This window comes from Cherax quadricarinatus, chromosome 44, assembly GCF_038502225.1.
Source record: "Cherax quadricarinatus isolate ZL_2023a chromosome 44, ASM3850222v1, whole genome shotgun sequence".
Lineage (NCBI taxonomy): Eukaryota > Metazoa > Arthropoda > Malacostraca > Decapoda > Parastacidae > Cherax > Cherax quadricarinatus.
The window spans coordinates 16,187,948-16,210,471 of record NC_091335.1 but is presented as its reverse complement, the minus strand read 5'-3'; the positions used below and the strand labels follow the sequence as shown (position 1 = coordinate 16,210,471).

The 22,524-nt window shown below is 39.4% G+C and overlaps 1 protein-coding gene across 6 annotated transcripts; it reads left to right on the top strand.

The window, feature by feature from the left end:
* The first annotated feature begins 1,432 nt into the window (after positions 1 to 1,432).
* LOC128697358 (uncharacterized) lies at positions 1,433 to 17,187 on the top strand. 6 transcript variants are annotated; one of them, XM_070094129.1, is made up of 5 exons: positions 1,433 to 1,685; positions 2,765 to 2,820; positions 8,149 to 9,583; positions 14,871 to 14,995; positions 15,444 to 17,187. In XM_070094129.1, exons 1-5 carry the CDS (start codon positions 1,634 to 1,636, stop codon positions 15,816 to 15,818), a joined length of 2,043 nt encoding a protein of 680 aa, XP_069950230.1. In that variant the 5' UTR covers positions 1,433 to 1,633; the 3' UTR covers positions 15,819 to 17,187. The 6 variants fall into 6 exon arrangements, with proteins under 6 accessions (XP_069950230.1, XP_069950234.1, XP_069950231.1 ...); XM_070094133.1 differs by lacking the exons at positions 1,433 to 1,685; positions 2,765 to 2,820 and adding an exon at positions 2,980 to 3,090; XM_070094130.1 differs by lacking the exons at positions 1,433 to 1,685; positions 2,765 to 2,820 and adding an exon at positions 3,446 to 3,698.
* Positions 17,188 to 22,524: the final 5,337 nt, after the last annotated feature.

Sequence of the window (22,524 nt, the reverse complement as noted above, 5' to 3'; positions counted from 1 at the left end):
GATAAAAGACTGCTAAGGCACAAACGAAATTTTTCTCCAATAAAGATATCCAAGTACTGGTCTTAGGTCATCAATTTATAGATATTGTATATACCTTAGACGTAATGATGGCCTGTTCTCGTCACTGTACAATGTACCATGTCCGCACCATTTTGCTGTATTCTCATCACAACGTAAGCTGCGTTGTTCTTACCCATTTCTTGATCCTGGCTACGTTTGCTATCACATTTTATCCCTCGCTGTAGTCTACCATTGTCATTGACTGGTCTTAATAACTTCTTCAAATTGGTCTCTTTCTGTTTCCAGTTCTTCATCCGCTGGATATCATTAGCAATCAGGGTAAACTAAACACTATCAAAGAATACCGTAACTCCTAGTATAGAGACTACAGTAAACAACGAGACATGCACCTGTGGGTGTACAGACCTCCATCCAGGAGAGTGAGATTTCTCAACACAAGGTTGGTTACTGGGGTTTAAGGAATATCGACTATACAAAGGGTCATTAAGGCTACATGTAACCTGTTTACCAATTACCTGGAGTTTACCTGGGACTAAAGGGATTAAAGTAAATTATCAGCATAAATACACAGGCATACACATGTATGTGCATATACGATGGAAGGAAATGGTATAAAATACCAACACAAATACAGTATAATTGGATCCTTTATTAACAGTGGGCTTCATATCCTCACCAGCATAAAGGAACCTCTTTTTAGGGGTGGCACAATAAAATTTACCTTACTTTCAATCAAGAGCGGTTAGGAAATTATCCTTTCCCTCCTTCTCCTCTTTATTATTTTCCCACAACCTATTTCCATTATTTCATCCTTTCCCATTCACTCTTCTCCCTTCTTGTCATTAATCTAAGGTATGCTAAAAACAAGTTATTCCTTAGCTCCAGGACTGGTCTCGTCACAAATTTCAGCATCTTCTCCAGTGTCTTGGCATGAACGATCAGTGTGGGTTCCACATTGGTGATGTATACTCCAACGTGGGCTTGACATGTCGTATATAATGTCGTGAATAGCTCCTTGCTGAGGTTCCTGAAAGCTAAAGTTTGATGCGCCCAACGCACCGTACCTTTGCTGCAAAGTTATTCAGTTGACGTGTGTTTCAGGAGATATACTTTATACTATGCTCACTCCCAAGTCCTTAAGTGAGGATTACAGCCTTTGCAATCCCCTCTCTCATTTCAAGCCTGTTCTTCAATTACGGTCTTGGCCAATTCCCAATTTTCATAACTACCTTTGCTAGAGTTAAATTCAGTCACCTGTTAGATCCGGCCTACAACCTGTCCTGAACAATTTATTGTCTTATCCTCACCCGTTTGTATTCTCATTAGTTTTAGATCTAGCAGGGATACCTGTAACCTTTTCCCCTTTCATGTCATTTACATATTCAAATAATGTGGTTGTGTTGTGTATGTATGCCAGTATTTCATTATTACATTCGGGGGAATGGCTGGGAGCTAACTTAGAGGATTCATACGTCTGGTGGAATTAAAATCATTCAAGATCGATCTAAGGAAGGGTTACGACGGAACCAGTTCTTTGCATCAAGAGCGTCCCACAAACCTCTCACAAGACGTGGCGGAGATATAACCACAGGTGTTATATTGCAGGTGCAGCATGCAACATCTGCTACTAGTATTATTACTGGTGTGTGGCCTCTCCATCACCGGTGAGTTGTTCTTCCTTGCAAGTTATAGTAATACGTACAGGGTTAATGTAGAGTATATGTTCTGGTCTTAAAATGTACAATATTAGCTGGATTAAGTGGAAACGTTAACCAAGCTTAAGGAAATTTAAGAGTAACTTTGGCCTAATCCGTCTCATCCTCATTGCATGCATGTTATTATTTTTAATTTTGATTGTTACAAACCTAACTATAAATAATGTAAATAGAGGAATTTGCTTAAAAATTCTGTGAGCGTAAGTTATTTATATACAATATGAATTCTGACTGTTGCTTATGATGGGTTGAATAATCACTTACCAAGAATGTTGTTAGTGGAGGGTTCTTGATCCGTGGGATTTGAAGGGACCTCCTCTTTCTTGGATCAGATATGATTGCCTCCCATTACCAAGGCATTCTTACAGGTTTAGCACTTCCACATAAATCATAATAATAATAATGTAGTTTAAAAAATCTACTTTACAATACTCATGAAAAAGCGCTAAAGCTAAATCCGTAGATATCATACAGCAGCTGGGGAATGGGAGGTCATCAAGTTTGATCTTAGGAAGTACTTACACAGGGCAGCTGTAATGACGGAGTAAGAGCCCTTCATAGTTACAAGACACCCATGTAAAGGTAAAGGAGAGAGGGAGGGAGGGAAGGGGAAAGTGAGGGAGAGAATGAGAAAGGGAAGGAGGGAAGAAATGAGGGAAAGAGGGAAGGAGAGGGGGAAAAAGAGAGAAAAGAGGGAAGAGGGGAAAAGAGAGAAGAGGGAGGGGAAAAAGGAAAAAGAGGGAGAGGGGAAAGAGCAATAAAAAGAGAGGGATATGAGGTATGGAAAAAAGAGGGAAGAGAGAGAGAGAGAGAGAGAGAGAGAGAGAGAGAGAGAGAGAGAGAGAGAGAGAGAGAGAGAGAGAGAGATGGAAAGGGAAGAGAGAGAGAGAGAGAATGGAAAGGGAAGAGAGAAAGGGAAGAGAGAGAGAGAGAGAGCAAACCCCCTCCACAACTAATTACCAAAAAATACTACTGTTCCTTATGTAGACTATATCACTCACTCCAAGTACTTCATAAACTTACAACAGGGTCATCAATGACACAGGGGTCGCAGAGGTACCCACACTTCCACGCATCAGACCAGGTGAGTAACACCACTTTATCTCTTGCATAAAGAAAAAGTGTATGGTGTACTGAAAGGTGGTAGTGTACATTTTATCTAGTGCTTGCCCAACAGAGAATTGAGCCTCCAGCATACAGGTTTATCAAATCAAATAAAAAAATTATTTCTTTGCAAAGGTTACAATGTGTGTTTACATTTCATAATCTGATTGGTACAAAGGAAGCCACTATCATGCCGAGGCATTTCAGGCAGACTTAACATAATACTTAAAGGCTACTTAAGTCTAGACAGGTGAAGAGTTGTAGATTACAAATATTCAATATTTTACTCTAATATTAATATGAGGTAGTACAATTTATGATACAGACATACATTTTTAAGTCTGTAATAATGGCTTAATAGTTAAGGGATAATAAAATATTTGGGAGAGTTGCTTCAAATTTGGTTCGAGATAGCATAGTGTGGGTATGATTGTTATTGAGAGATGAAATGATTTTTTAGTCCTAAATTGATTTGTGAGCAGGGGACCTCTTCCTGCTTCGGGTAAAGAGTTCCAGATCATCAGGACCTTTATGTGCATTGCATTTTTGCATAGTGTGAGATAGACACGAGGGATGTCAAAAAGTGTTTTGTGCCTTGTGTTATGCCTGTGTGTTCTGTTGAAGCTGTCTAGAAATTTGAGTGGAGGGTTGATATTAGAGTTTAATGTTCTGTATATATATAGTAGGCACAATAATGTGTGTATATTTTGTATATTAAGTAAGTTCAAGCTCTTGAAGAGTGGTGGGGTGTGTTGTCTGGCACTGGAGTTTGCGATCATCTGCACAGCAGCTTTTTGTTGGGTTATTAAAGGTTTAAGGTGATTGGCTGTGGTAGATCCTCAAGCACAAATACCATAGGTGAGGTAAGGGTATATCAGGGAGTAATATAAAGTAAGGAGCTCCATTTGAGGTACACAGTATTGTATATTGGAAAGGATGCCCACTGTTTTAGAAATTTTTTTAGTTATACGCTTAAGGTGGGTCTGAAATTTAAGAGTACAGTCAAAGTGGAGACCTAGAAATTTGCCCTCAGTGTCTTGTAATGGGTGAACCATTTATAGATATGTTTAGTTGGATACTTAATGCTGTTTCCAAAAAGAATGAAGTAGGTTTTCTCTATATTGAGAGTCCATTTGTTCGTCGTCATTCAGTTTGATATTTTATGTAGTGTTACTAAGTATAGCTGGGTTTGGGTGGGAGAAGACGTAAGTGGTGTCATCTGCGAATAGAACTAGTTTAAGGAATTGTGATGCATTTGGGAGGTCATTGATGTAAATAAGAAAGAGAAGAGGACCTACCACACTTCCCTGTAATACTCCAACAACTACAGGCTGAATATTGGAGGTCACGCCATTTGTGTATACATACTGGTGTCTCACTAAGATAAGGTTTTAGGTAATTGAGAGTGTCCTCTGACCCCATAATGCTCTAGATTTAGGCGCAAGATATTGTGGTCTACTGTATCAAATGCTTTCCTTAGGTCTATGAAGAGCCCCAGAGGATATTCATTTTTTCAAGTGCTGTATACAGTAATTCAAGCATCTGAATAATTGCATCATTTGTGCTTTTTTTCGGCCTAAACCCAATTATTATTATTATAATCAAGGGGGAAGCGCTAAACCCGGAGGATTATACAGCGCCTGGGGGGAGGGATGTGGAAGGCATTCAGGCTTAATTCGGGGAACTGGAGCACAGATCCAATTCCCTAAATCAAGAGCCCCTCACCAACATCAAGGAACCTTCCTTGAGGGGCCTAAACCCAAACGATCAGGGGTTCAGTATGTTATGGGATAGGAGAGAGTTGTAGATTTGTTTACATATTATTTTTTTTGAAGATTTTTAGGAGTAAAGGCAAGTTAGATATTGGTCTGTAGTTATTTAGTCCTGTAGGATCATCTCCTTTGAGGATCGGGGTGACCCTTGCTGTCTTGAGTAAAGATGGGAATGTTGAATTATTATTATTATTTAAACCCGGAGGATTATCTGGGGGGGGGGGGATGTGGAAGGCATTCAGGCTTAATTCGGGGAACTGGAGCACAGATCCAATTCCCTAAATCAAGAGCCCCTCACCAACATCAAGGAACCTTCCTTGAGGGGTGGGAATGTTGAAGATTCAACAGATTTGTTAAATAGTGTTGCAATAATGGGGGACAACATATGAGCTGCTTTTTTATACATGATTGGTGGCAAGTTATTTAGGTCTCCTGCCTTGTTTTTTAATGATTTAATTATTATTATTATTATTATAATAAAAAAGAAGCGCTAAGCCACAAGGGCTATACAGCGGATTTAATTATTAGTGAGACTTCAGTAGGATTTGTTGGTGCTAGATATAGAGTATGTGGGTAATTCTATCCCCGCCCGTGGTATGGTTTGTTTGCAATCCTGTCATTATGATTTCGTGAGTTATGTGGGTAATTACTAGTGAGGTAGTCTTGTGACTATGTGTGTTTGGGATTTTTCTTGCTAGTTTTGATCCTATAGTAGTAGAAAGAAGACATTAAGTTTGTTGGCAGTGTCTATAGACTGTATGTGCGAGTCATCTGGTTTTGCTGAGTTAATTTCTCTGTTTCTAGACAGTTTTCTAGAGCCCAAATTTCAGATAGGGCTATCCAGGTCTTTTTCATATCACCTTTTATTTCATTAAATCTGTTTACATAATACACTTGTTTGGACTTCCATATTAGATTAGTAAGTATTGAGGTGTATTGTTTTGTTAGTTCTTTTGTTATTATGCCCTGTCTGAATTGCTTTTCCTACAGATGTTTTTTATTGAGGGACTTAAGTATGTATACTACAGTGGAACCCTGGATTTCATAATTAATCTGTAACAGAAGGTCATTCTAAATCTGAAACGTACGAAAACTGAAGTAATATTTCCCACAAGAAATAATGTAAATCCAATTAATCCATTCCAGACGCCCAAAAATATTCACAATTTTTTTTTTTTTTTAATGAATAACTATAGTTTTACATACAGAAAACAATGAGAAATAAATATAAAACACAAATTTTAATGATAAATGAACATTACATACCTTCATTGAAGACTCTTGTTGGTGTATTGAAGAAGGCGAGGAGGGGAGAGGGAGTTGAGGGTATTGTTTGGAAAGGCAATCCCCCTCCATAATGACTTCAGGTATCAAAGCCCTCCCTGGGGTTACTTACCTTCTTTATCTTTTACTGCCACTAGACCCCTGTCGCACTAAAAATCTGTCCAGAGAGCTCTGTTTCTGGCGTCTCTTTAACCCTTTGACTGTCGCAACCCCCAATCCTGAGGTGACTCCTGGTGTCGCAAAATTTAAAAAAAAAAAATTATTTTTTCTTATGAAATGATAGAGAATCTTTTCCAGATTGTAATGACACCATAAAAAACGAAATTTGATGGAAAACTGACGGAATTATGCTCTCGCGAAGTTAGCGACCTCGACGCTGTTTACAAATCGGCGATTTCGCCCACTTTGAGCCCTATTTTCGGCTAATTCCATTGTTCCAGTCGCCCAAACTCATAGCTATTTCTTTAGAACTCCATTTTTTCTATCGATTGAGTACAAGAAACTGCCCATTTACCGATTTCAACTACCTAATAATGTGGTCAGAAATTTGCAATTTGGCCAATTTCACGAAAACTAAAAAATATGACAATTTCAAAATAAGGCCCAGAATGAACAATGCAGACATTCTTGGCTCTAAAATAACATTTTCTTTGCTCATCAGTCATGTCTCCAGGCCCCTCTGATATTACTCTTGCTCTCTATTTTGAATTTTTATTCAAACAAAAAATAGACTTACTATTATGCAGACTACTGCAATACTGTAATAATTGTATAAATAACATCAACCCATTCATGACTGCATATTAGAATGGCTAGTTGGACATTTATTGGACAATGGCATCATTTGTTTACTTTTGAACATTGGCAAAAATCAAACATTTCCCCTACTTTGAGCTCCATTTCTAGGTTCTTTTTAAAGTAAAATCAATCAAAATCACCTCTATTTCTATAATATGTTTTCCATTCTATCAAATGAGACCAAGAAAACGAGAATACAACCATAAATACTATACGAAAATAGACCACAAATCGGCATTTTAATTAAAAAAAACGGTCGGAGTTTTTTTTTTCTCATTATGCACTGCGTGCTCCAGGATTTTTTTATATGGTGCACACTGACCACACAGACCCATTCTCTCACATGTGGGCCTACCAGCTTTCTCCTGCTTGATTTGAAGCCGCTAGAATTTATGAGTATATATACGTCAAACACGGTACCTCGTAAGACATATATATACGGCCGCGACAGTCAAAGGGTTAAGATTTGCCTAAAATGGGCAAAAATGCCTGAAATGGGCCTAAAATGAACACGTAGATACGACTTGTATCAGCTTGGTCAGGGTGATATTTTTCAACAAAAGTTTGCACCTCATTCCACTCTGCACAAATGTCTTTAACCATCTCTTAAATCGAGGTAAACTTCGTTTATGTTCTCCACATGGTTATACAGATTATTGTAGTTCTTCAATGGTTTCAATAACCACAATAATTTTAGGCATATACTGATGGGGTATGATGTAGCTTTAACCTAGGATAACTACAAAAGTCAGTGTGACTTGTTTCCATTTTGGTTAGCCTGCCAAGTTGGGTTAGATGGAAGGTCAGGTAATAAAGTTAGTATCAGCTGTCATGTAATGAGTGCCATGCTATGAAGAAGGTGTGCTAGTGGAGTAAATAATATATAGTATGTATATGCATTGTGAAAATCCACATCATCCATTGCTCCAATTTTCAGCTGCAGCAACTCGTCTCATAATCCACGCAGTATTATTATCATGGGAAGGCACTAACCTATAGAGAGTCATTCAGTGTTTGAGGAATTAGGTAATAAGCTCTGATCCATGGAAAGGAGGATAACTCCAGTTCCTTGGCTTAAGAGCCTCTCGCCAATATCAAGGCACTCTCTGTGGAGTGTGAGACTGGTTTATAAGAGATCTTTAACTTCTACAGCTCAGCCTGAGGCTGGTTAATTTTCCTGTTGATTGCCTGGTTAATCAGACTCTTGTTTCCAGTGATTTGCAAACCCATCAATGCCACCTTATTATTATTATTATTATTATTATTGGGACAGAACTAAACCCATAGAGTCTGTATTCAACTTTACACTTGAACCTGAATATGTAAACTGTTGTTTTCTTGTTGAGGTTGAGGACATGTTGCTCTAGTGTTGGAAAATCTCTAAATTAAATTATTCATACTAGAACACTATGTTATATATAAATATTTTAATACATATTTCATTCTCTTCTAAGGCTGCAGTTAAGACAACAGTGACAGTGCCTAATAGTAGCAGCAGCAGTGATGATGAAATGGACATATATAGGAGTACAAGAACAACTTTACGAAGACACACACATAACCTGTTGAGTAATAATATCCAACCACTGCTGAGAAATTGTGATTCCTACCTAGAGTGGTATTCTGCATTTGTCACCTCACACACTCTGGCCCACACACACCAATATTCTCCATCAGTCCTGTTGTATGATCCTACATTATCACAGATGGATACTTCCAGTACTATTATGTATTCTTCCCAAGGCAATAGAGAACCACTGGATGGTTCGCTGTGTCCTCTAGAGTATGCTCATGTTTTTTTGTATCCCCTACTGTGCAATACCAGAATGATAGCCTGTATGATGAATGCAACAAAAAAGAAGGAAAATGGAAAAATACCAAGTATGAAATCAATGAAGACATTAATAAAAAACAGGCAATACATAATGGAGGACTTAATTAGGAAAAATATTAAGGCAAGTGACACAAGGTTTGCAATGGTGAAAAATGCAGGAAAAAGAAACAAGTTAAAGGTGCAACACAATGCAAAGACTCATACGTGTATGCATAAGGATGCTATGCAAGAAACAAGAATGTCAAAGCAATTTCAAGCAAAGGAGCAGTCATCTAGTCCAACATTAGCAAGCAAACTCTTGAAGCTAAGTGTTACTTCCACATCCTTACTTAGTAACAGGTCTAGATTTATGTTTGCACACATTAACAATAAGAAATCTGCACAGATACATATGTCAGAGAAAGAGAGGGAGGTAGAATCTAAAATAGCTTTACCAACAGCAGCAGTCCCAGAGGAGAAAGCTCTCCCTTCTGTCCCAGTGGTGATCACTACACCTCTGTTTTTACTTAGGAAGGTCATCAGGAAAGAGGATAGCTATGGTAGAGCCTCAGTGAGAGAGAGGCAAATAACAAAGCGTCATAACAAAGTGTCAGATCACTGGACTTATGGACGATTCTTGGTATCACCCCAACAGCAACAGCCTAGCCTTCTCCCACACACAGGCCTTCCAAGCATTGGTAACACCACACTGAATCACACAAACTCTTTCCCATCAAATTGTTCAGTGGGTAAGGTATCCTTGTCACTTCTACCATACTTCAGTGAGGAACCTCACCATCATCGTCCATTGTCACATTCTGCTAGAGTGCCACTGCTACTAGTGTCTTCACCACCACTGTCACACCTGAATCAAACACAGACATACATTTTTTCCAACAGGAAATATCCTAAAGTTGAAAAATACAAAATAAATAAAGCTTATTTGCATCTTAAAGACTCACCAGCATCCAAGAATAAAGAAAAAAAAAAGGCACACACTCTTGTTCATCTTCTGCAGAGACCTGCTAAGAAAACTCACAAACCACACCAGAATGGTGTCCCACTCACAACCTACAGTAGGTATAAACATTATTATTATTATTATTCTTGTTATACAGTATTATTTGCAGGAAAGCACTATACCTACATTATTATTATTATAATCAAGGGGAAAGCACTAAACCCATAGGATTATACAGTGCCTGTGGGGGGGGGGATGTGAAGGTATTCAAGCTTAATTCAGGGAACTGGAGCACAGATCCAATTCCCTAGATCAAGAGCCCCTCATCAGCATCAAGGAACCTTCCTTGAGGGGACTATACCTACATAAAAATATAATCCTACATATTACTAGACAATGGTAGTTCTTGCATGAAAATTGCCATAAATGAACACAGTATATTAATGTATACCTACACACAATCAGCATGATATAACTCAGTGTATACGGTACTGTGCTTTCTTTTGCAAGTACTGTATGTGTCTGGAGTCGGTAATTATTCAGTACAGTGGACCCCCGCATAACGATGGCATCACATAGCGATTATTTCGCATACCGCTTACTTTAATTGCAAAAATTTTGCCTCACATACCGCTTAAAAACCCGCTTACCGATTTTCGTCCGAGACGCGTCCAATGTGCGGCCTGAGCCACGCTCACATGTTCCACCGGTGGCATTGTTTACCAGCCAGCCTCCGCGGTAACATCCAAGCATACAATCGGAATATTTCGTATTATTACAGTGTTTTCGGTGCTTTTTCTGGAAAATAAGTGACCATGGGCCCCAAGAAAGCTTCTAGTGCCAACCCTACAGCAATAAGGGTGAGAATTACAATAGAGATGAAGAAAAAGATCATTGATAAGTATGAAAGTGGAGTGCATGTCTCCGAGCTGGCCAGGTTGTATAATAAACCCCAATCAACCATCGCTACTATTGGTGGTACAGCTGCTGCTGCTGCTGCACTGTCAGCTGCTGCTGCTGCTGTAGCACCGTTGTTGGTGTGGCTTATTGAGAATACCAAGAAACAATTAACCCCAGAGGATTTGCCACCCAGGATAACCCAAAAAAGTCAGTGTCATCGAAGACTGTCTAACTTATTTCCATTGGGGTCCTTAATCTTGTCTCCCAGGATGCAACCCACACAAGTCGACTAACACCCAGGTGAACAGGGAAAAATGCCTGGAACTAGTGCTCATATTGGTGAATTTAAAGCCAGCAAAGGTTGGTTTGAGAGATTTAAGAATCGTAGTGGCATACACAGTGTGATAAGGCCTGTTCTGGAAGAAAATGCCAAACAGGACCTACAGTACTCAGGAGGAAAAGGCACTCCCAGGACACAGTGTCTCATCAGTCATTGCTGCATCTTCAATAAAGGTAAGTGTCATTTATTCTTCATTTAGTAGACTAGTACATGCACAATATATACTGTGCATGTACTACTCTACTATTGTGCATGTATCCTTCTCTTTGTGTGTGGGAAAATGTATATTTCATGTGGTAAAATTTTTTTTTTCATACTTTTGGGTGTCTTGCATGGATTAATTTGATTTCCATTATTTCTTATGGGGAAAATTCATTCACATAGCGATTATTTCGCATAACAATTACCCCTCTTGCACGGATTAAAATCGTTAACCGGGGGTCCACTGTATTCTTAAAATCAGTTCTGCTGTAACTTTAATGAAAAGTATTGTAAATGTAGGACTACTGTAATGTATCTAGAACTTTTTGCAGTGTTGCTTTTACATTTGCTTATAATATTGTAATAAGGGCTTTCCATGTGAGAGATGTAATGTCATCCAAATGATTCATCATGTGGAAATATACGTATTAAGTTTTACTTTCAATACTGTATTGTAAATCAGTACTGAAGTACAGAGGTACCCCAATATACATCCTTAATCCATTCCAGGACCTTGGACTTATACCAAATAGGATGTACAGTGGACCCTTAACCAGTGATGGCATCGATTAACGATAAATCTGACTAGCGATACATTTTAACGCAAAAATTTTGCCTCAACTAGCGCTTAAAAACCCGAACAGCGCTATTCGGTCCGTACGAGACACGTCCACTTTGGCCTGAGCGCACCAGCCACTGCGGTCGCTTCCAAACATACAACAACTGGAACATTTCATATTATCACAGCCTTTGTAGTGATTGCACCTGCAAAATAAGTCACCATGGGCCCCAAGAAAGCTTCTAGTGCCAACCCTACAGCAAAAAGGGTGAGAATTACTATGGAGATGAAGAAAGAGATCATTGCTAAGTATGAAAGTGGAGTGTGTGTCAGGTTGTATAATAAACCCCAATCAACCATCGCTACTATTGTGGGTAAGAAAACGGCAATCAAGGAAGCTGTTCTTGCCAAAGGTGCAGCTGCTGCTGCACCACAGTCAGCTGTTGTTGTTGCTGCACCACCATCAGCTGTATTACTCGAAGATGTGGAGAGTGTTGTTGGTGTGGCTTAACGTGAAACAATTACCGAGAAATGATTAACCCCGGAGGGTTAGCCACCCAGGATAGCCCAAGAAAGTCAGTACATCATCGAGGACTGTCTAACTTATTTCCATTGGGGGTCCTTAATCTTGTCCCCCAGGATGCAACCCACAACAGTTGACTAACACCCAGGTGAACAGGAAAAAATGCCTGGAACTAGTGCTCATATTGGTGAGGTTAGTGGGGAGGATGTGGAAGAGTTGGTGGAGGAGGACAATGAAGAACAAACCACTGATGAGCTGCTAGATCATCTTCAACAGTAAGAGGCCACACCTGAGGAAACTGCTTCGGAGGAGGGGAGAGAGAAATTGAAGAAGTTGCCTACTTCAAAGATTAAGGAAATGTGTGCAATGTGGCTTAAAGTGCAAACCTTTTTTGATGAAAATCACCCTCACACAGCTATTGCAAGCCGTGCTGGTGACTATTACACTGACAATGTTGTGGAACACTTTAGGATAAAGGAACGAGAGGTACAGGCCTCTATGGACAGATATGTTGTGCGACAGAAGTCCAGTGACTCTGAAGCTGGTCCTAGTGGCATTAAAAGAACAAGGAAAGTAACCCCAGAAAAAGACTTGCTACCTCAAGTGCTAATGGAAGGGGATTACCCTTCTAAACACTAACAAGATCAACGGTCTCCCCTCCTCCCATCCCATCAATCATCACCAGATCTTTAATAAAGGTAAGTGTCATGTAACTGTGCATGTCTTCTTCAGTTTGTGTGTATTAAAATTAATATTTCATGTGGTAAAAATTTTTTTTTTCAATACTTTGGGGTGTCTTGCACGGATTAATTTGATTTCCATTATTTCTTATGGAGAAAATTAACTTGACTAACAATTATTTCGATTAACGATGAGCTCTCAGGAACGGATTAATATCGCTGGTTGAGGGTCCACTGTATATCAAATGAATTTTCCCATAAGAAATATAGGGAAGACAATTAACCCTTTGAGGGTCGACAGGCCCTCTCCGAAACTCGTTCTCAGGGTCGGCCAAATTTAAAAAAAAAAAAAAAATTATTTTCTCTTATGAAAAGATAGAGAATCTTTTCCCGATCATAACGACACCAAAAGTTTGAAATTTGATAGAAAACTTACGGAATTATGCTCTCGCAAAGTTAGCGGTCTCGGCGATGTTTACGGATCGGCGATTTTGCCCACTTTGAGCCCCATTTTCGGCCAATTTCACTGTACTAGTCGACAAAAAACATGAATATTTCGCTAGAACTCCATTTTTTCTATCGAATGGGTGCAAGAAACCACCCATTTATAAATTCAACTATCCAGTACAGTGGTCAGAATTTAGCAATTTTGCCAATTTCACACAAATTTCAAAAGATGCCAATTTCCGAATAGGGTCCAGAATAAACAAGAAAGACATTCCTGGCACTAAAATGACATTTCCTCTAGTCATTAGTCACGTCTCAAGGCCCCTCTTATATTCTTTTGCTTTCCACTTTGAATTTTTATTCTCACAAAAAATATAAGATTTACTGTTATGCAGACTACTGCATTAGTGTAAAAAATGGTATAAATATTATTGGTGCACTTGTGAAAGAATATTAGACTCACCAGTTGACGTGTATTGCACGCTTGGCACGATTTGTTTACTTTTGAAGTTTGGTAAAAATCGAACATTTCTGCTACTTTGAGCTCAATTTCAAGGCACCTTTCATTGTAAAACCAGTCAAAATCATCTCAATGTCAGTAATATGTCTTCCATTCTATAAAATGAGACCAAGAAAACTAGAATACAACAATAAATACTATACGAAAATACACTGCAAAGTCGCTGATTTATTAAAAAAAAATGGAAAAAGGTTTTTTTTCTCATTATGCACCGTGTGCTGCAGGATTTTTTTTAGACTGTGCACACTGACCACATAGACCCATTCTTTCATATGAAGGCCTACCAGCTTTCTCCCACTAGATTTGAGGTCGCTAGAATTTATGAGTACTAGTACGTCAAAAACCCCTACGCGTAAGACGTACTAGTACGACGAAAACCCTCAAAGGGTTAATCTGTTCCCATGAAAAAAATCCTATTGTTATTGGCATATTATACATTGATGGAGTTATATAAAATAATTTAAACATTGCTTAATACTAAAATACATACATAAATACAAAAGAATTAGATGAAATGCAAATTTAAGCTCACTTTACTTTGCTAATAGTACATAATAATAATCACTCTTGGGCACATTAAATGTCTTAATTTACCTCAATATAGACATTTTCATTAATCCATCTATGATATTTCCTTCAAAATTATATACGAAACACATTACATAGCATATAAACATGCTATGTTTATATGCCAGGTGGAGGGAAAATATTACGTTTTCTCTGGTCCAGCACCAAAGAAAACGTGTATGAATCTGCATTTGGCCTAGTCACTCCACTTTTGTTTACGATTCTCAGCATGAATTATTCATTACTTATTTTGCTTATGATGGCATCTAAAGGTAGTTGTTGGAAACGATTCAATTCAATGAACAAGGTATGTCAATGGTAATAATATGGCTCTGGGCCGCAGTGCAGCGGTTTAGCGTGCAGTGTCGTGACACATTTTGACCCATACAGTTCTAACACACGAGTCATATTCCAAACTTGATATACGTCCAAAGAGGACATATACCAAGTTGGACTTATTCCAAAGCGGACATATACTGAGGTACCACTGTACTCACTTCAGTGATTTATTAATTTTAGTTTTATAAAACTGCAATTTTCATGAAAAATATTTATGTAGATGAGATTAAGCAACAACAATGAAAAGTCTAAAGCTAAACATCTTTAGGGTAACAACATTCATTTCAGTGAACTTGTAACACATATTTACTATACCTTATATTCAGGAGAAGAGTCAAGAGGTGAGCCTGGGATCCATCACCCAGCATTTGCTACTATCCCATCCACGAAGTTCTCTTGCAAGGACACCTATCAAGCAGGCATGTATAGTGATGTAAAAGCTGGTTGTCAGGTGAGTATCTGAACCTTTAGATATGATTACCATTATTATTACATTATATTCTTACACTAGCACTAAACTCTTAATGGTCATAGAAAACCTAGGAGAAAGAAAATAATAGGTTTGATCTAAGAATAGGAAAGGTAGCCCCAATTCCTTTGATCAAGAGACATTCACCAGTATGAAGGCACCCAACCCCCCACCCCCTTCATTTGGGCAAGAGTCCTTCATTATAATCAAGGCAGCTTCTCACTGTGTGGTCAAGATCAGTGATTATTATCATCATAGATTAATTAGAAGTTTAGTAACTATGCTGCAATCAAGTTTCCTTTATTGAGTGGGCAACTAGTACATCATAACCATTGAGGCAATATTCAACTTACATTTATACCAAGATAAAAACTTTAATACATGAATGACCTGTATTTATATAGGATTAAGACTAGTTTTTATTCAACAGGTGTGGCACATTTGCGAGGCAAATGGTCATCAACATTCCTTCCTATGTCCAAACGGTACCCTTTTCAACCAGCAATTACTGACCTGTGACTGGTGGTACAATGTTCACTGCAGCAAGACAGATATGTTCCAGAAAAAGCCAATCCACAACAAAGTATCCAAAATCAAAGAAAAAACAGCAAAACTGGCCTTTACCACTACCCACAAGGCTATAGAACTACATTCACTGCCACCTTCCACAACACATGCAGTCCCAGCTGCCCTCACTCATAAGTTATCTACATCATCACTTGTGGAATTTGAGCCATACTACCAAGATTCCTACCCAATGTTTCACTTGTGGAAAACACAAACAAGCCAAACGAAGAAAATCTAAAATGATATTTTTTATGGTGCAGTATAATTAGTATTATTACATTTATGAGGGATTGCTAAACCTGTAGGGGTTATACAGTGTCTTGGGGTATGGAAGATGTTCAGGCTCAATTCAAGGAATTGTAGCACAAGTCTGATTCCTTAGATCAAGAGCCCCTCACCAGCATCAAGGTACCTCTTGATGGGTATAGTACAGTACAGAAAACTATATAGTATATATAGAGTAATGCCAAAGGATCATCATATGTACTGTACTGTACATGTACTTCTAATTGTCAAAATTAATTTTATAGAATTAATGAAGCTGCTGATTCCTTGTCTATACTGTATTTGCTATACAAAACCAAGCTTTTTATACATGCTATAAATATTATACAAGTTATTATGAGCTGCTTTTCTGAAATATTTTTCAACACCATTATGATTTATAGTATTGTTATTAAAAATCAGGTTATTTTACGAAGGAAGTTTTAGAATTTACAAAGTGCTTTAACCTATAAGAACATCCAGTGCTTTTGATAATGAAATGTTAAACATACACACATGCACGCTTGTAAGCGTATTATTATATTCATAGGGGAAGCACTAAACCCATAGGGGTCATAGAGCACCTGGGGGGGAATGGAAGGCATTCAAGATTGATTCAGGGAAATGGAGCACATCACACATAACATTAAAACCATTCAAACCAATAATCACACAATAGAAAATAAATACATGTACTAACATACTACTTCAAGTTAAATAACCTCCATCAGTTCATTGCTAAAATTTCCTCAAAGGGTTATTTTAGATTTAATGAAGTAGTTAAAGCACAATTACATTCATAAAGTATACCAAGCTAATCATATACATGGCATACAGTATATTATCAATGGTACACCAGCCAGCATGCAGGATTTAACCTCCAGCAGCATCACCACTAACGCCCTTACTTTATCTGACCTCTTCACTGATAGCCTACCTTTGATGTTGACTCCCTCTATGACTTTGTCAGCAACAGCTTTATTACACCAACTTTGATTTTATTTGCACTTTAGGACTCCTCACTACTCTTACTGATTCTGCCTCTGGCATACTCTTAACCTTCACTAGTCTCTAATCTGGCATAGTACATCATTAACACACCTACCTTACAGTGCTGTATGACCCTTGTGGGTTTAGCACATAGTTCTGATTTTGTAATAATAATTAATGGTACAGTATATTATATTCATAGCGAGGTGGTAAACCTGTAAGGTTATTCAGCACCTGGGAAGTTCTAATTCCTTGGATCAAGAGCCTTTCACTGGCACCAAGACAGCCACCCCCTTCACTTGAAGCATACAACAGGAGTGGAGGGTAATGGTTTTTATTATCTGGTGTGATGATGGGGTGTGAAAAAGGTAACATTCATAAAGGAATTCAGGGGAACTGGTTAGTTACACTTCCAGGTCCTGGAGGTGGGAGGTACACTGCCTGCACTCCGAAGGAGGGGTGGGGAAGTTGCAGTTTAGGTTATCTGAATTGTAATGGTAGTAGGCTTCTGGCAAGGCAGTGATTGAGTGGGTAACAGTGAAAGTATTTTCTCCTTTGTTAGGTCATGCTACCTCAGTGAGAGATGCCCGAGTGTTAAATAAAAAAAGTTAATCGTATAGCCACACATCATGATTCAAGCAAATGTTTGGAAGACTAATACAGTGCACAAATGTTAAATTAGTTTGCAGACAAATAGTAGCTATCCAAGGTATTTTTAGAGGTACCCTAAGAATTTAGAACATGTAAGTACCTCTCTTTCCCCCCTTCTATCTCCCTCTAACTCTGCTGCCTCCTCTTGCTTTACTTTTGCTTACATTTCATATTCTGGGGAAGGTAGTTGGGCATCATAAAAAAAATTTTTTTTTATTTTATTATCACACCGGCCGATTCCCACCAAGGCAGGGTGGCCCGAAAAAGAAAAACTTTCACCATCATTCACTCCATCACTGTCTTGCCAGAAGGGTGCTTTACACTACAGTTTTTAAACTGCAACATTAACACCCCTCCTTCAGAGTGCAGGCACTGTACTTCCCATCTCCAGGACTCAAGTCCGGCCTGCCGGTTTCCCTGAATCCCTTCATAAATGTTACTTTGCTCACACTCCAACAGCACGTCAAGTATCAAAAACCATTTGTCTCCATTCACTCCTATCAAACACGCTCACGCATGCCTGCTGGAAGTCCAAGCCCCTCGCACACAAAACCTCCTTTACCCCCTCCCTCCAACCCTTCCTAGGCCGACCCCTACCCCGCCTTCCTTCCACTACAGACTGATACACTCTTGAAGTCATTCTGTTTCGCTCCATTCTCTCTACATGTCCGAACCACCTCAACAACCCTTCCTCAGCCCTCTGGACAACAGTTTTGGTAATCCCGCACCTCCTCCTAACTTCAAAACTACGAATTCTCTGCATTATATTCACACCACACATTGCCCTCAGACATGACATCTCCACTGCCTCCAGCCTTCTCCTCGCTGCAACATTCATCACCCACGCTTCACACCCATATAAGAGCGTTGGTAAAACTATACTCTCATACATTCCCCTCTTTGCCTCCAAGGACAAAGTTCTTTGTCTCCACAGACTCCTAAGTGCACCACTCACTCTTTTTCCCTCATCAATTCTATGATTCACCTCATCTTTCATAGACCCATCCGCTGACACGTCCACTCCCAAATATCTGAATACGTTCACCTCCTCCATACTCTCTCCCTCCAATCTGATATTCAATCTTTCATCACCTAATCTTTTTGTTATCCTCATAACCTTACTCTTTCCTGTATTCACCTTTAATTTTCTTCTTTTGCACACCCTACCAAATTCATCCACCAATCTCTGCAACTTCTCTTCAGAATCTCCCAAGAGCACAGTGTCATCAGCAAAGAGCAGCTGTGACAACTCCCACTTTGTGTGTGATTCTTTATCTTTTAACTCCACGCCTCTTGCCAAGACCCTCGCATTTACTTCTCTTACAACCCCATCTATAAATATATTAAACAACCACGGTGACATCACACATCCTTGTCTAAGGCCTACTTTTACTGGGAAAAAATTTCCCTCTTTCCTACATACTCTAACTTGAGCCTCACTATCCTCGTAAAAACTCTTCACTGCTTTCAGTAACCTACCTCCTACACCATACACTTGCAACATCTGCCACATTGCCCCCCTATCCACCCTGTCATACGCCTTTTCCAAATCCATAAATGCCACAAAGACCTCTTTAGCCTTATCTAAATACTGTTCACTTATATGTTTCACTGTAAACACCTGGTCCACACACCCCCTACCTTTCCTAAAGCCTCCTTGTTCATCTGCTATCCTATTCTCCGTCTTACTCTTAATTCTTTCAATTATAACTCTACCATACACTTTACCAGGTACACTCAACAGACTTATCCCCCTATAATTTTTGCACTCTCTTTTATCCCCTTTGCCTTTATACAAAGGAACTATGCATGCTCTCTGCCAATCCCTAGGTACCTTACCCTCTTCCATACATTTATTAAATAATTGCACCAACCACTCCAAAACTATATCCCCACCTGCTTTTAACATTTCTATCTTTATCCCATCAATCCCGGCTGCCTTACCCCCTTTCATTTTACCTACTGCCTCACGAACTTCCCCCACACTCACAACTGGCTCTTCCTCACTCCTACAAGATGTTATTCCTCCTTGCCCTATACACGAAATCACAGCTTCCCTATCTTCATCAACATTTAACAATTCCTCAAAATATTCCTTCCATCTTCCCAATACCTCTAACTCTCCATTTAATAACTCTCCTCTCCTATTTTTAACTGACAAATCAATTTGTTCTCTAGGCTTTCTTAACTTGTTAATCTCATTCCAAAACTTTTTCTTATTTTCAACAAAATTTGTTGATAACATCTCACCCACTCTCTCATTTGCTCTCTTTTTACATTGCTTCACCACTCTCTTAACTTCTCTCTTTTTCTCCATATACTCTTCCCTCCTTGCATCACTTCTACTTTGTAAAAACTTCTCATATGCTAACTTTTTCTCCCTTACTACTCTCTTTCTTTCAGTGCACCGGCCGTATCCCACAGAGGCGGGGTGGCCCAAAAACAAAGATGAAAGTTTCTCCTTTTACATTTAGTAATATATACAGGAGAAGGGGTTACTAGCCCCTTGCTCCCAGCATTTTAGTCGACTCTTACGACACGCATGGTTTACGGAGAAAGAATTCTGTTCCACTTCCCCATGGAGATAAGTGGAAATAAACAAGAACAAGAACTAGTAAGAAAAATAGAAGAAAACCCAGAAGGGTGTGTATATAAATGCTTGTACATGCATGTGTAGTGTGACCTTAATGTAAGTAGAAGTAGCAAGACCTACCTGAAATCTTGCATGTTTATGAGACAGAAAAAAAAGACACCAGCAATCCTACCATCATGTAAAACAATTACAGGCTTTCGTCTTACACTTACTTGGCAGGACGGTAGTAATTCCCTGGGCGGCTGCTGTCTACTAACCTACTACGTAAGAAAATATATTTTTTTTAATATGGCACATGGTCTGAAGTCAAATTTTGCAGTAATAAATCTTTGAATTTTAGTTGAATGTAACAGCCAAGGGACAATCAAGGGCCTTACAGTTAGCTCAGTTTACCAGTCTCTGATAATCAAGCATAAATTTAAAGGTGGTATACTTTAAATTATTATACCTGTATGTGGATAAAATTTGAACTAAATAGTAATTTCTGCTAATGTAGATTAATTTTGCATAACTCTTATTAGAGATATTTATACCCATCCGCCAGTGTGGCCATTGTCATTGCTATTGCTGGCATTTTTAAGAGTATCTGCACATTTACCAATAACTTGCCAATATAACTATTGTCCTCTTGCAATTCTGGATGCATCAGTTTAACCCTTTGACTGTTTACGACGTATAAATACGTCTTACAAGCCAATGTTTCTGACGTATTTATACGCACAAATTCTAGTGGCTTCAAATCAAGCGGGAAAGGCCTGGTAGGCCTACATGAGAGAGAATGGGTCTCAGTGGTCGGTGTGCACCCTGTGAAAAAAATCTGGGACCCAGCGGTGCATTGTGGGAACGCCATCTTGTTAGTCCATTTTCACCATGCCTCTCGGTAAGAAGTTCCTCACTCCTCGGCGGATTGGAGGTCTTTTGTTCCCAAGTGATAGCTCTAACAGTGATGAAAATGTCAGTGACAGTGAATTCCAGGGTTTTGAAGTGAGTGTTACCGGAAAAAGTGCCCAGGATAACGTAATTAGTGATGAAAACCCAGATGACCCACAACCTTCCACCTCTGGTGCTGGGCCGGCTTGTTCACGTTCACGTTCACGTTCACCTGTACCAGGACGAAAGAGGAAACTATTTGGTCGTGTACAACACCCAGATGATAGCAGTGATAGTGATAGTGATTTCAAGGTCATTGAAAGCAGTTCTAGTGACAGTGAGGGTGAATATTCCCCAGTGAAGCGGCAGTATGTACGACGTAGCATGCGGTCTGGTAGTGTTTCATATGTTGTTCCAAGGGGAAGGAGAAACTCTGGGAGCACATCCCGTGGCCCTACACCACGACCTGATAGTGAAGATGGCGATATTGTAACGATGGGTATGAATGATGTGAGTGAGGGAGCAGGCAGTGGTGGTGATAGTGAGGGTGGCACGGCCCATGTGGCACCATCAGCGGGCCACGCTACTACCCACGCTGCTGACTCTGCACAACAACCAGCCTCACTCGACCCCACACTCCCACAACCTGCACAACCACAACCACGGTACAATATCCAGACCCCACCAGCAGACCGCATCTGGGATTGGCAGGACGGTGACGAGTTTGTTCCCAGTCCCCATGACTTTGATGAAACACAAAGTGGAATAAAGCCATCATGTCCACTTGGGAACAATGCCAGTGAACTGGACTGCTTTGAGTTATTCTTCGATGAACCCCTGATGGACATCATTGTCAGGGAAACAAACACATACTGTGATTACACCATGGCAAATACAATTCTCTCACCAAAATCACGGCTACACAAGTGGAAGGAGACAACTGTGGCAGAAATGTACCTGTTTTTTGCCACAATAATGCTTATGCCACATGTGTATAAGCACACTGTCACCACATACTGGGCAACAGAACGCCTGATTTCAACTCCAGGTTTTAGTGACATTATAGGTGTCAATCGTTTCCTGATACTGTTACGTATGTTACACTTTTCAGACAAAACCAGGCCTGACAGAAGCGACAGGTTATATAAGATAAGAAATGTGTTTATGTACATGAAACAAAAGTGCTGCATGTATTTTTATCCCTTCAGGAAGCTTGTTATTGATGAGTCCTTGATTTTATTCAAAGGAAGACTCTCATTCAAGCAATATATACCAAGCAAGAGGAAACGCTTTGGTATAAAGCTATTTGTACTGTGTGATTGCAGAAGTGGTCTAGTTTTGGATATCATTGTGTACACTGGCAGTAATACTTTGAGAGATACCATGAAGTTATTGGGTATCTCTGGTGATGTGGTTTGAACCATATCTTGGTAAGGGGCATATGTTATTTACTGATAACTGGTACACAAGCCCCTTACTCAGTGATTTCTTGCGGGTGAACTTGACAGACGTGTGTGGCACAGTGCGTCGTAATCGTAAACATATGCCAAGGTTCGACGCTGGCACTTGCAGAGGC

Bases quoted from the DNA above. Each gene is read 5' to 3' on its own strand.
- LOC128697358 (XM_070094129.1), top strand. From the start codon at position 1,634: ATGCAACATCTGCTACTAGTATTATTACTGGTGTGTGGCCTCTCCATC. The intron at 2,821-8,148 runs GTGAGTAACACC...TTCTCTTCTAAG, and splicing joins ACTTCCACGCATCAGACCAG to GCTGCAGTTAAGACAACAGT. The intron at 14,996-15,443 runs GTGAGTATCTGA...TTTATTCAACAG, and splicing joins ATGTAAAAGCTGGTTGTCAG to GTGTGGCACATTTGCGAGGC.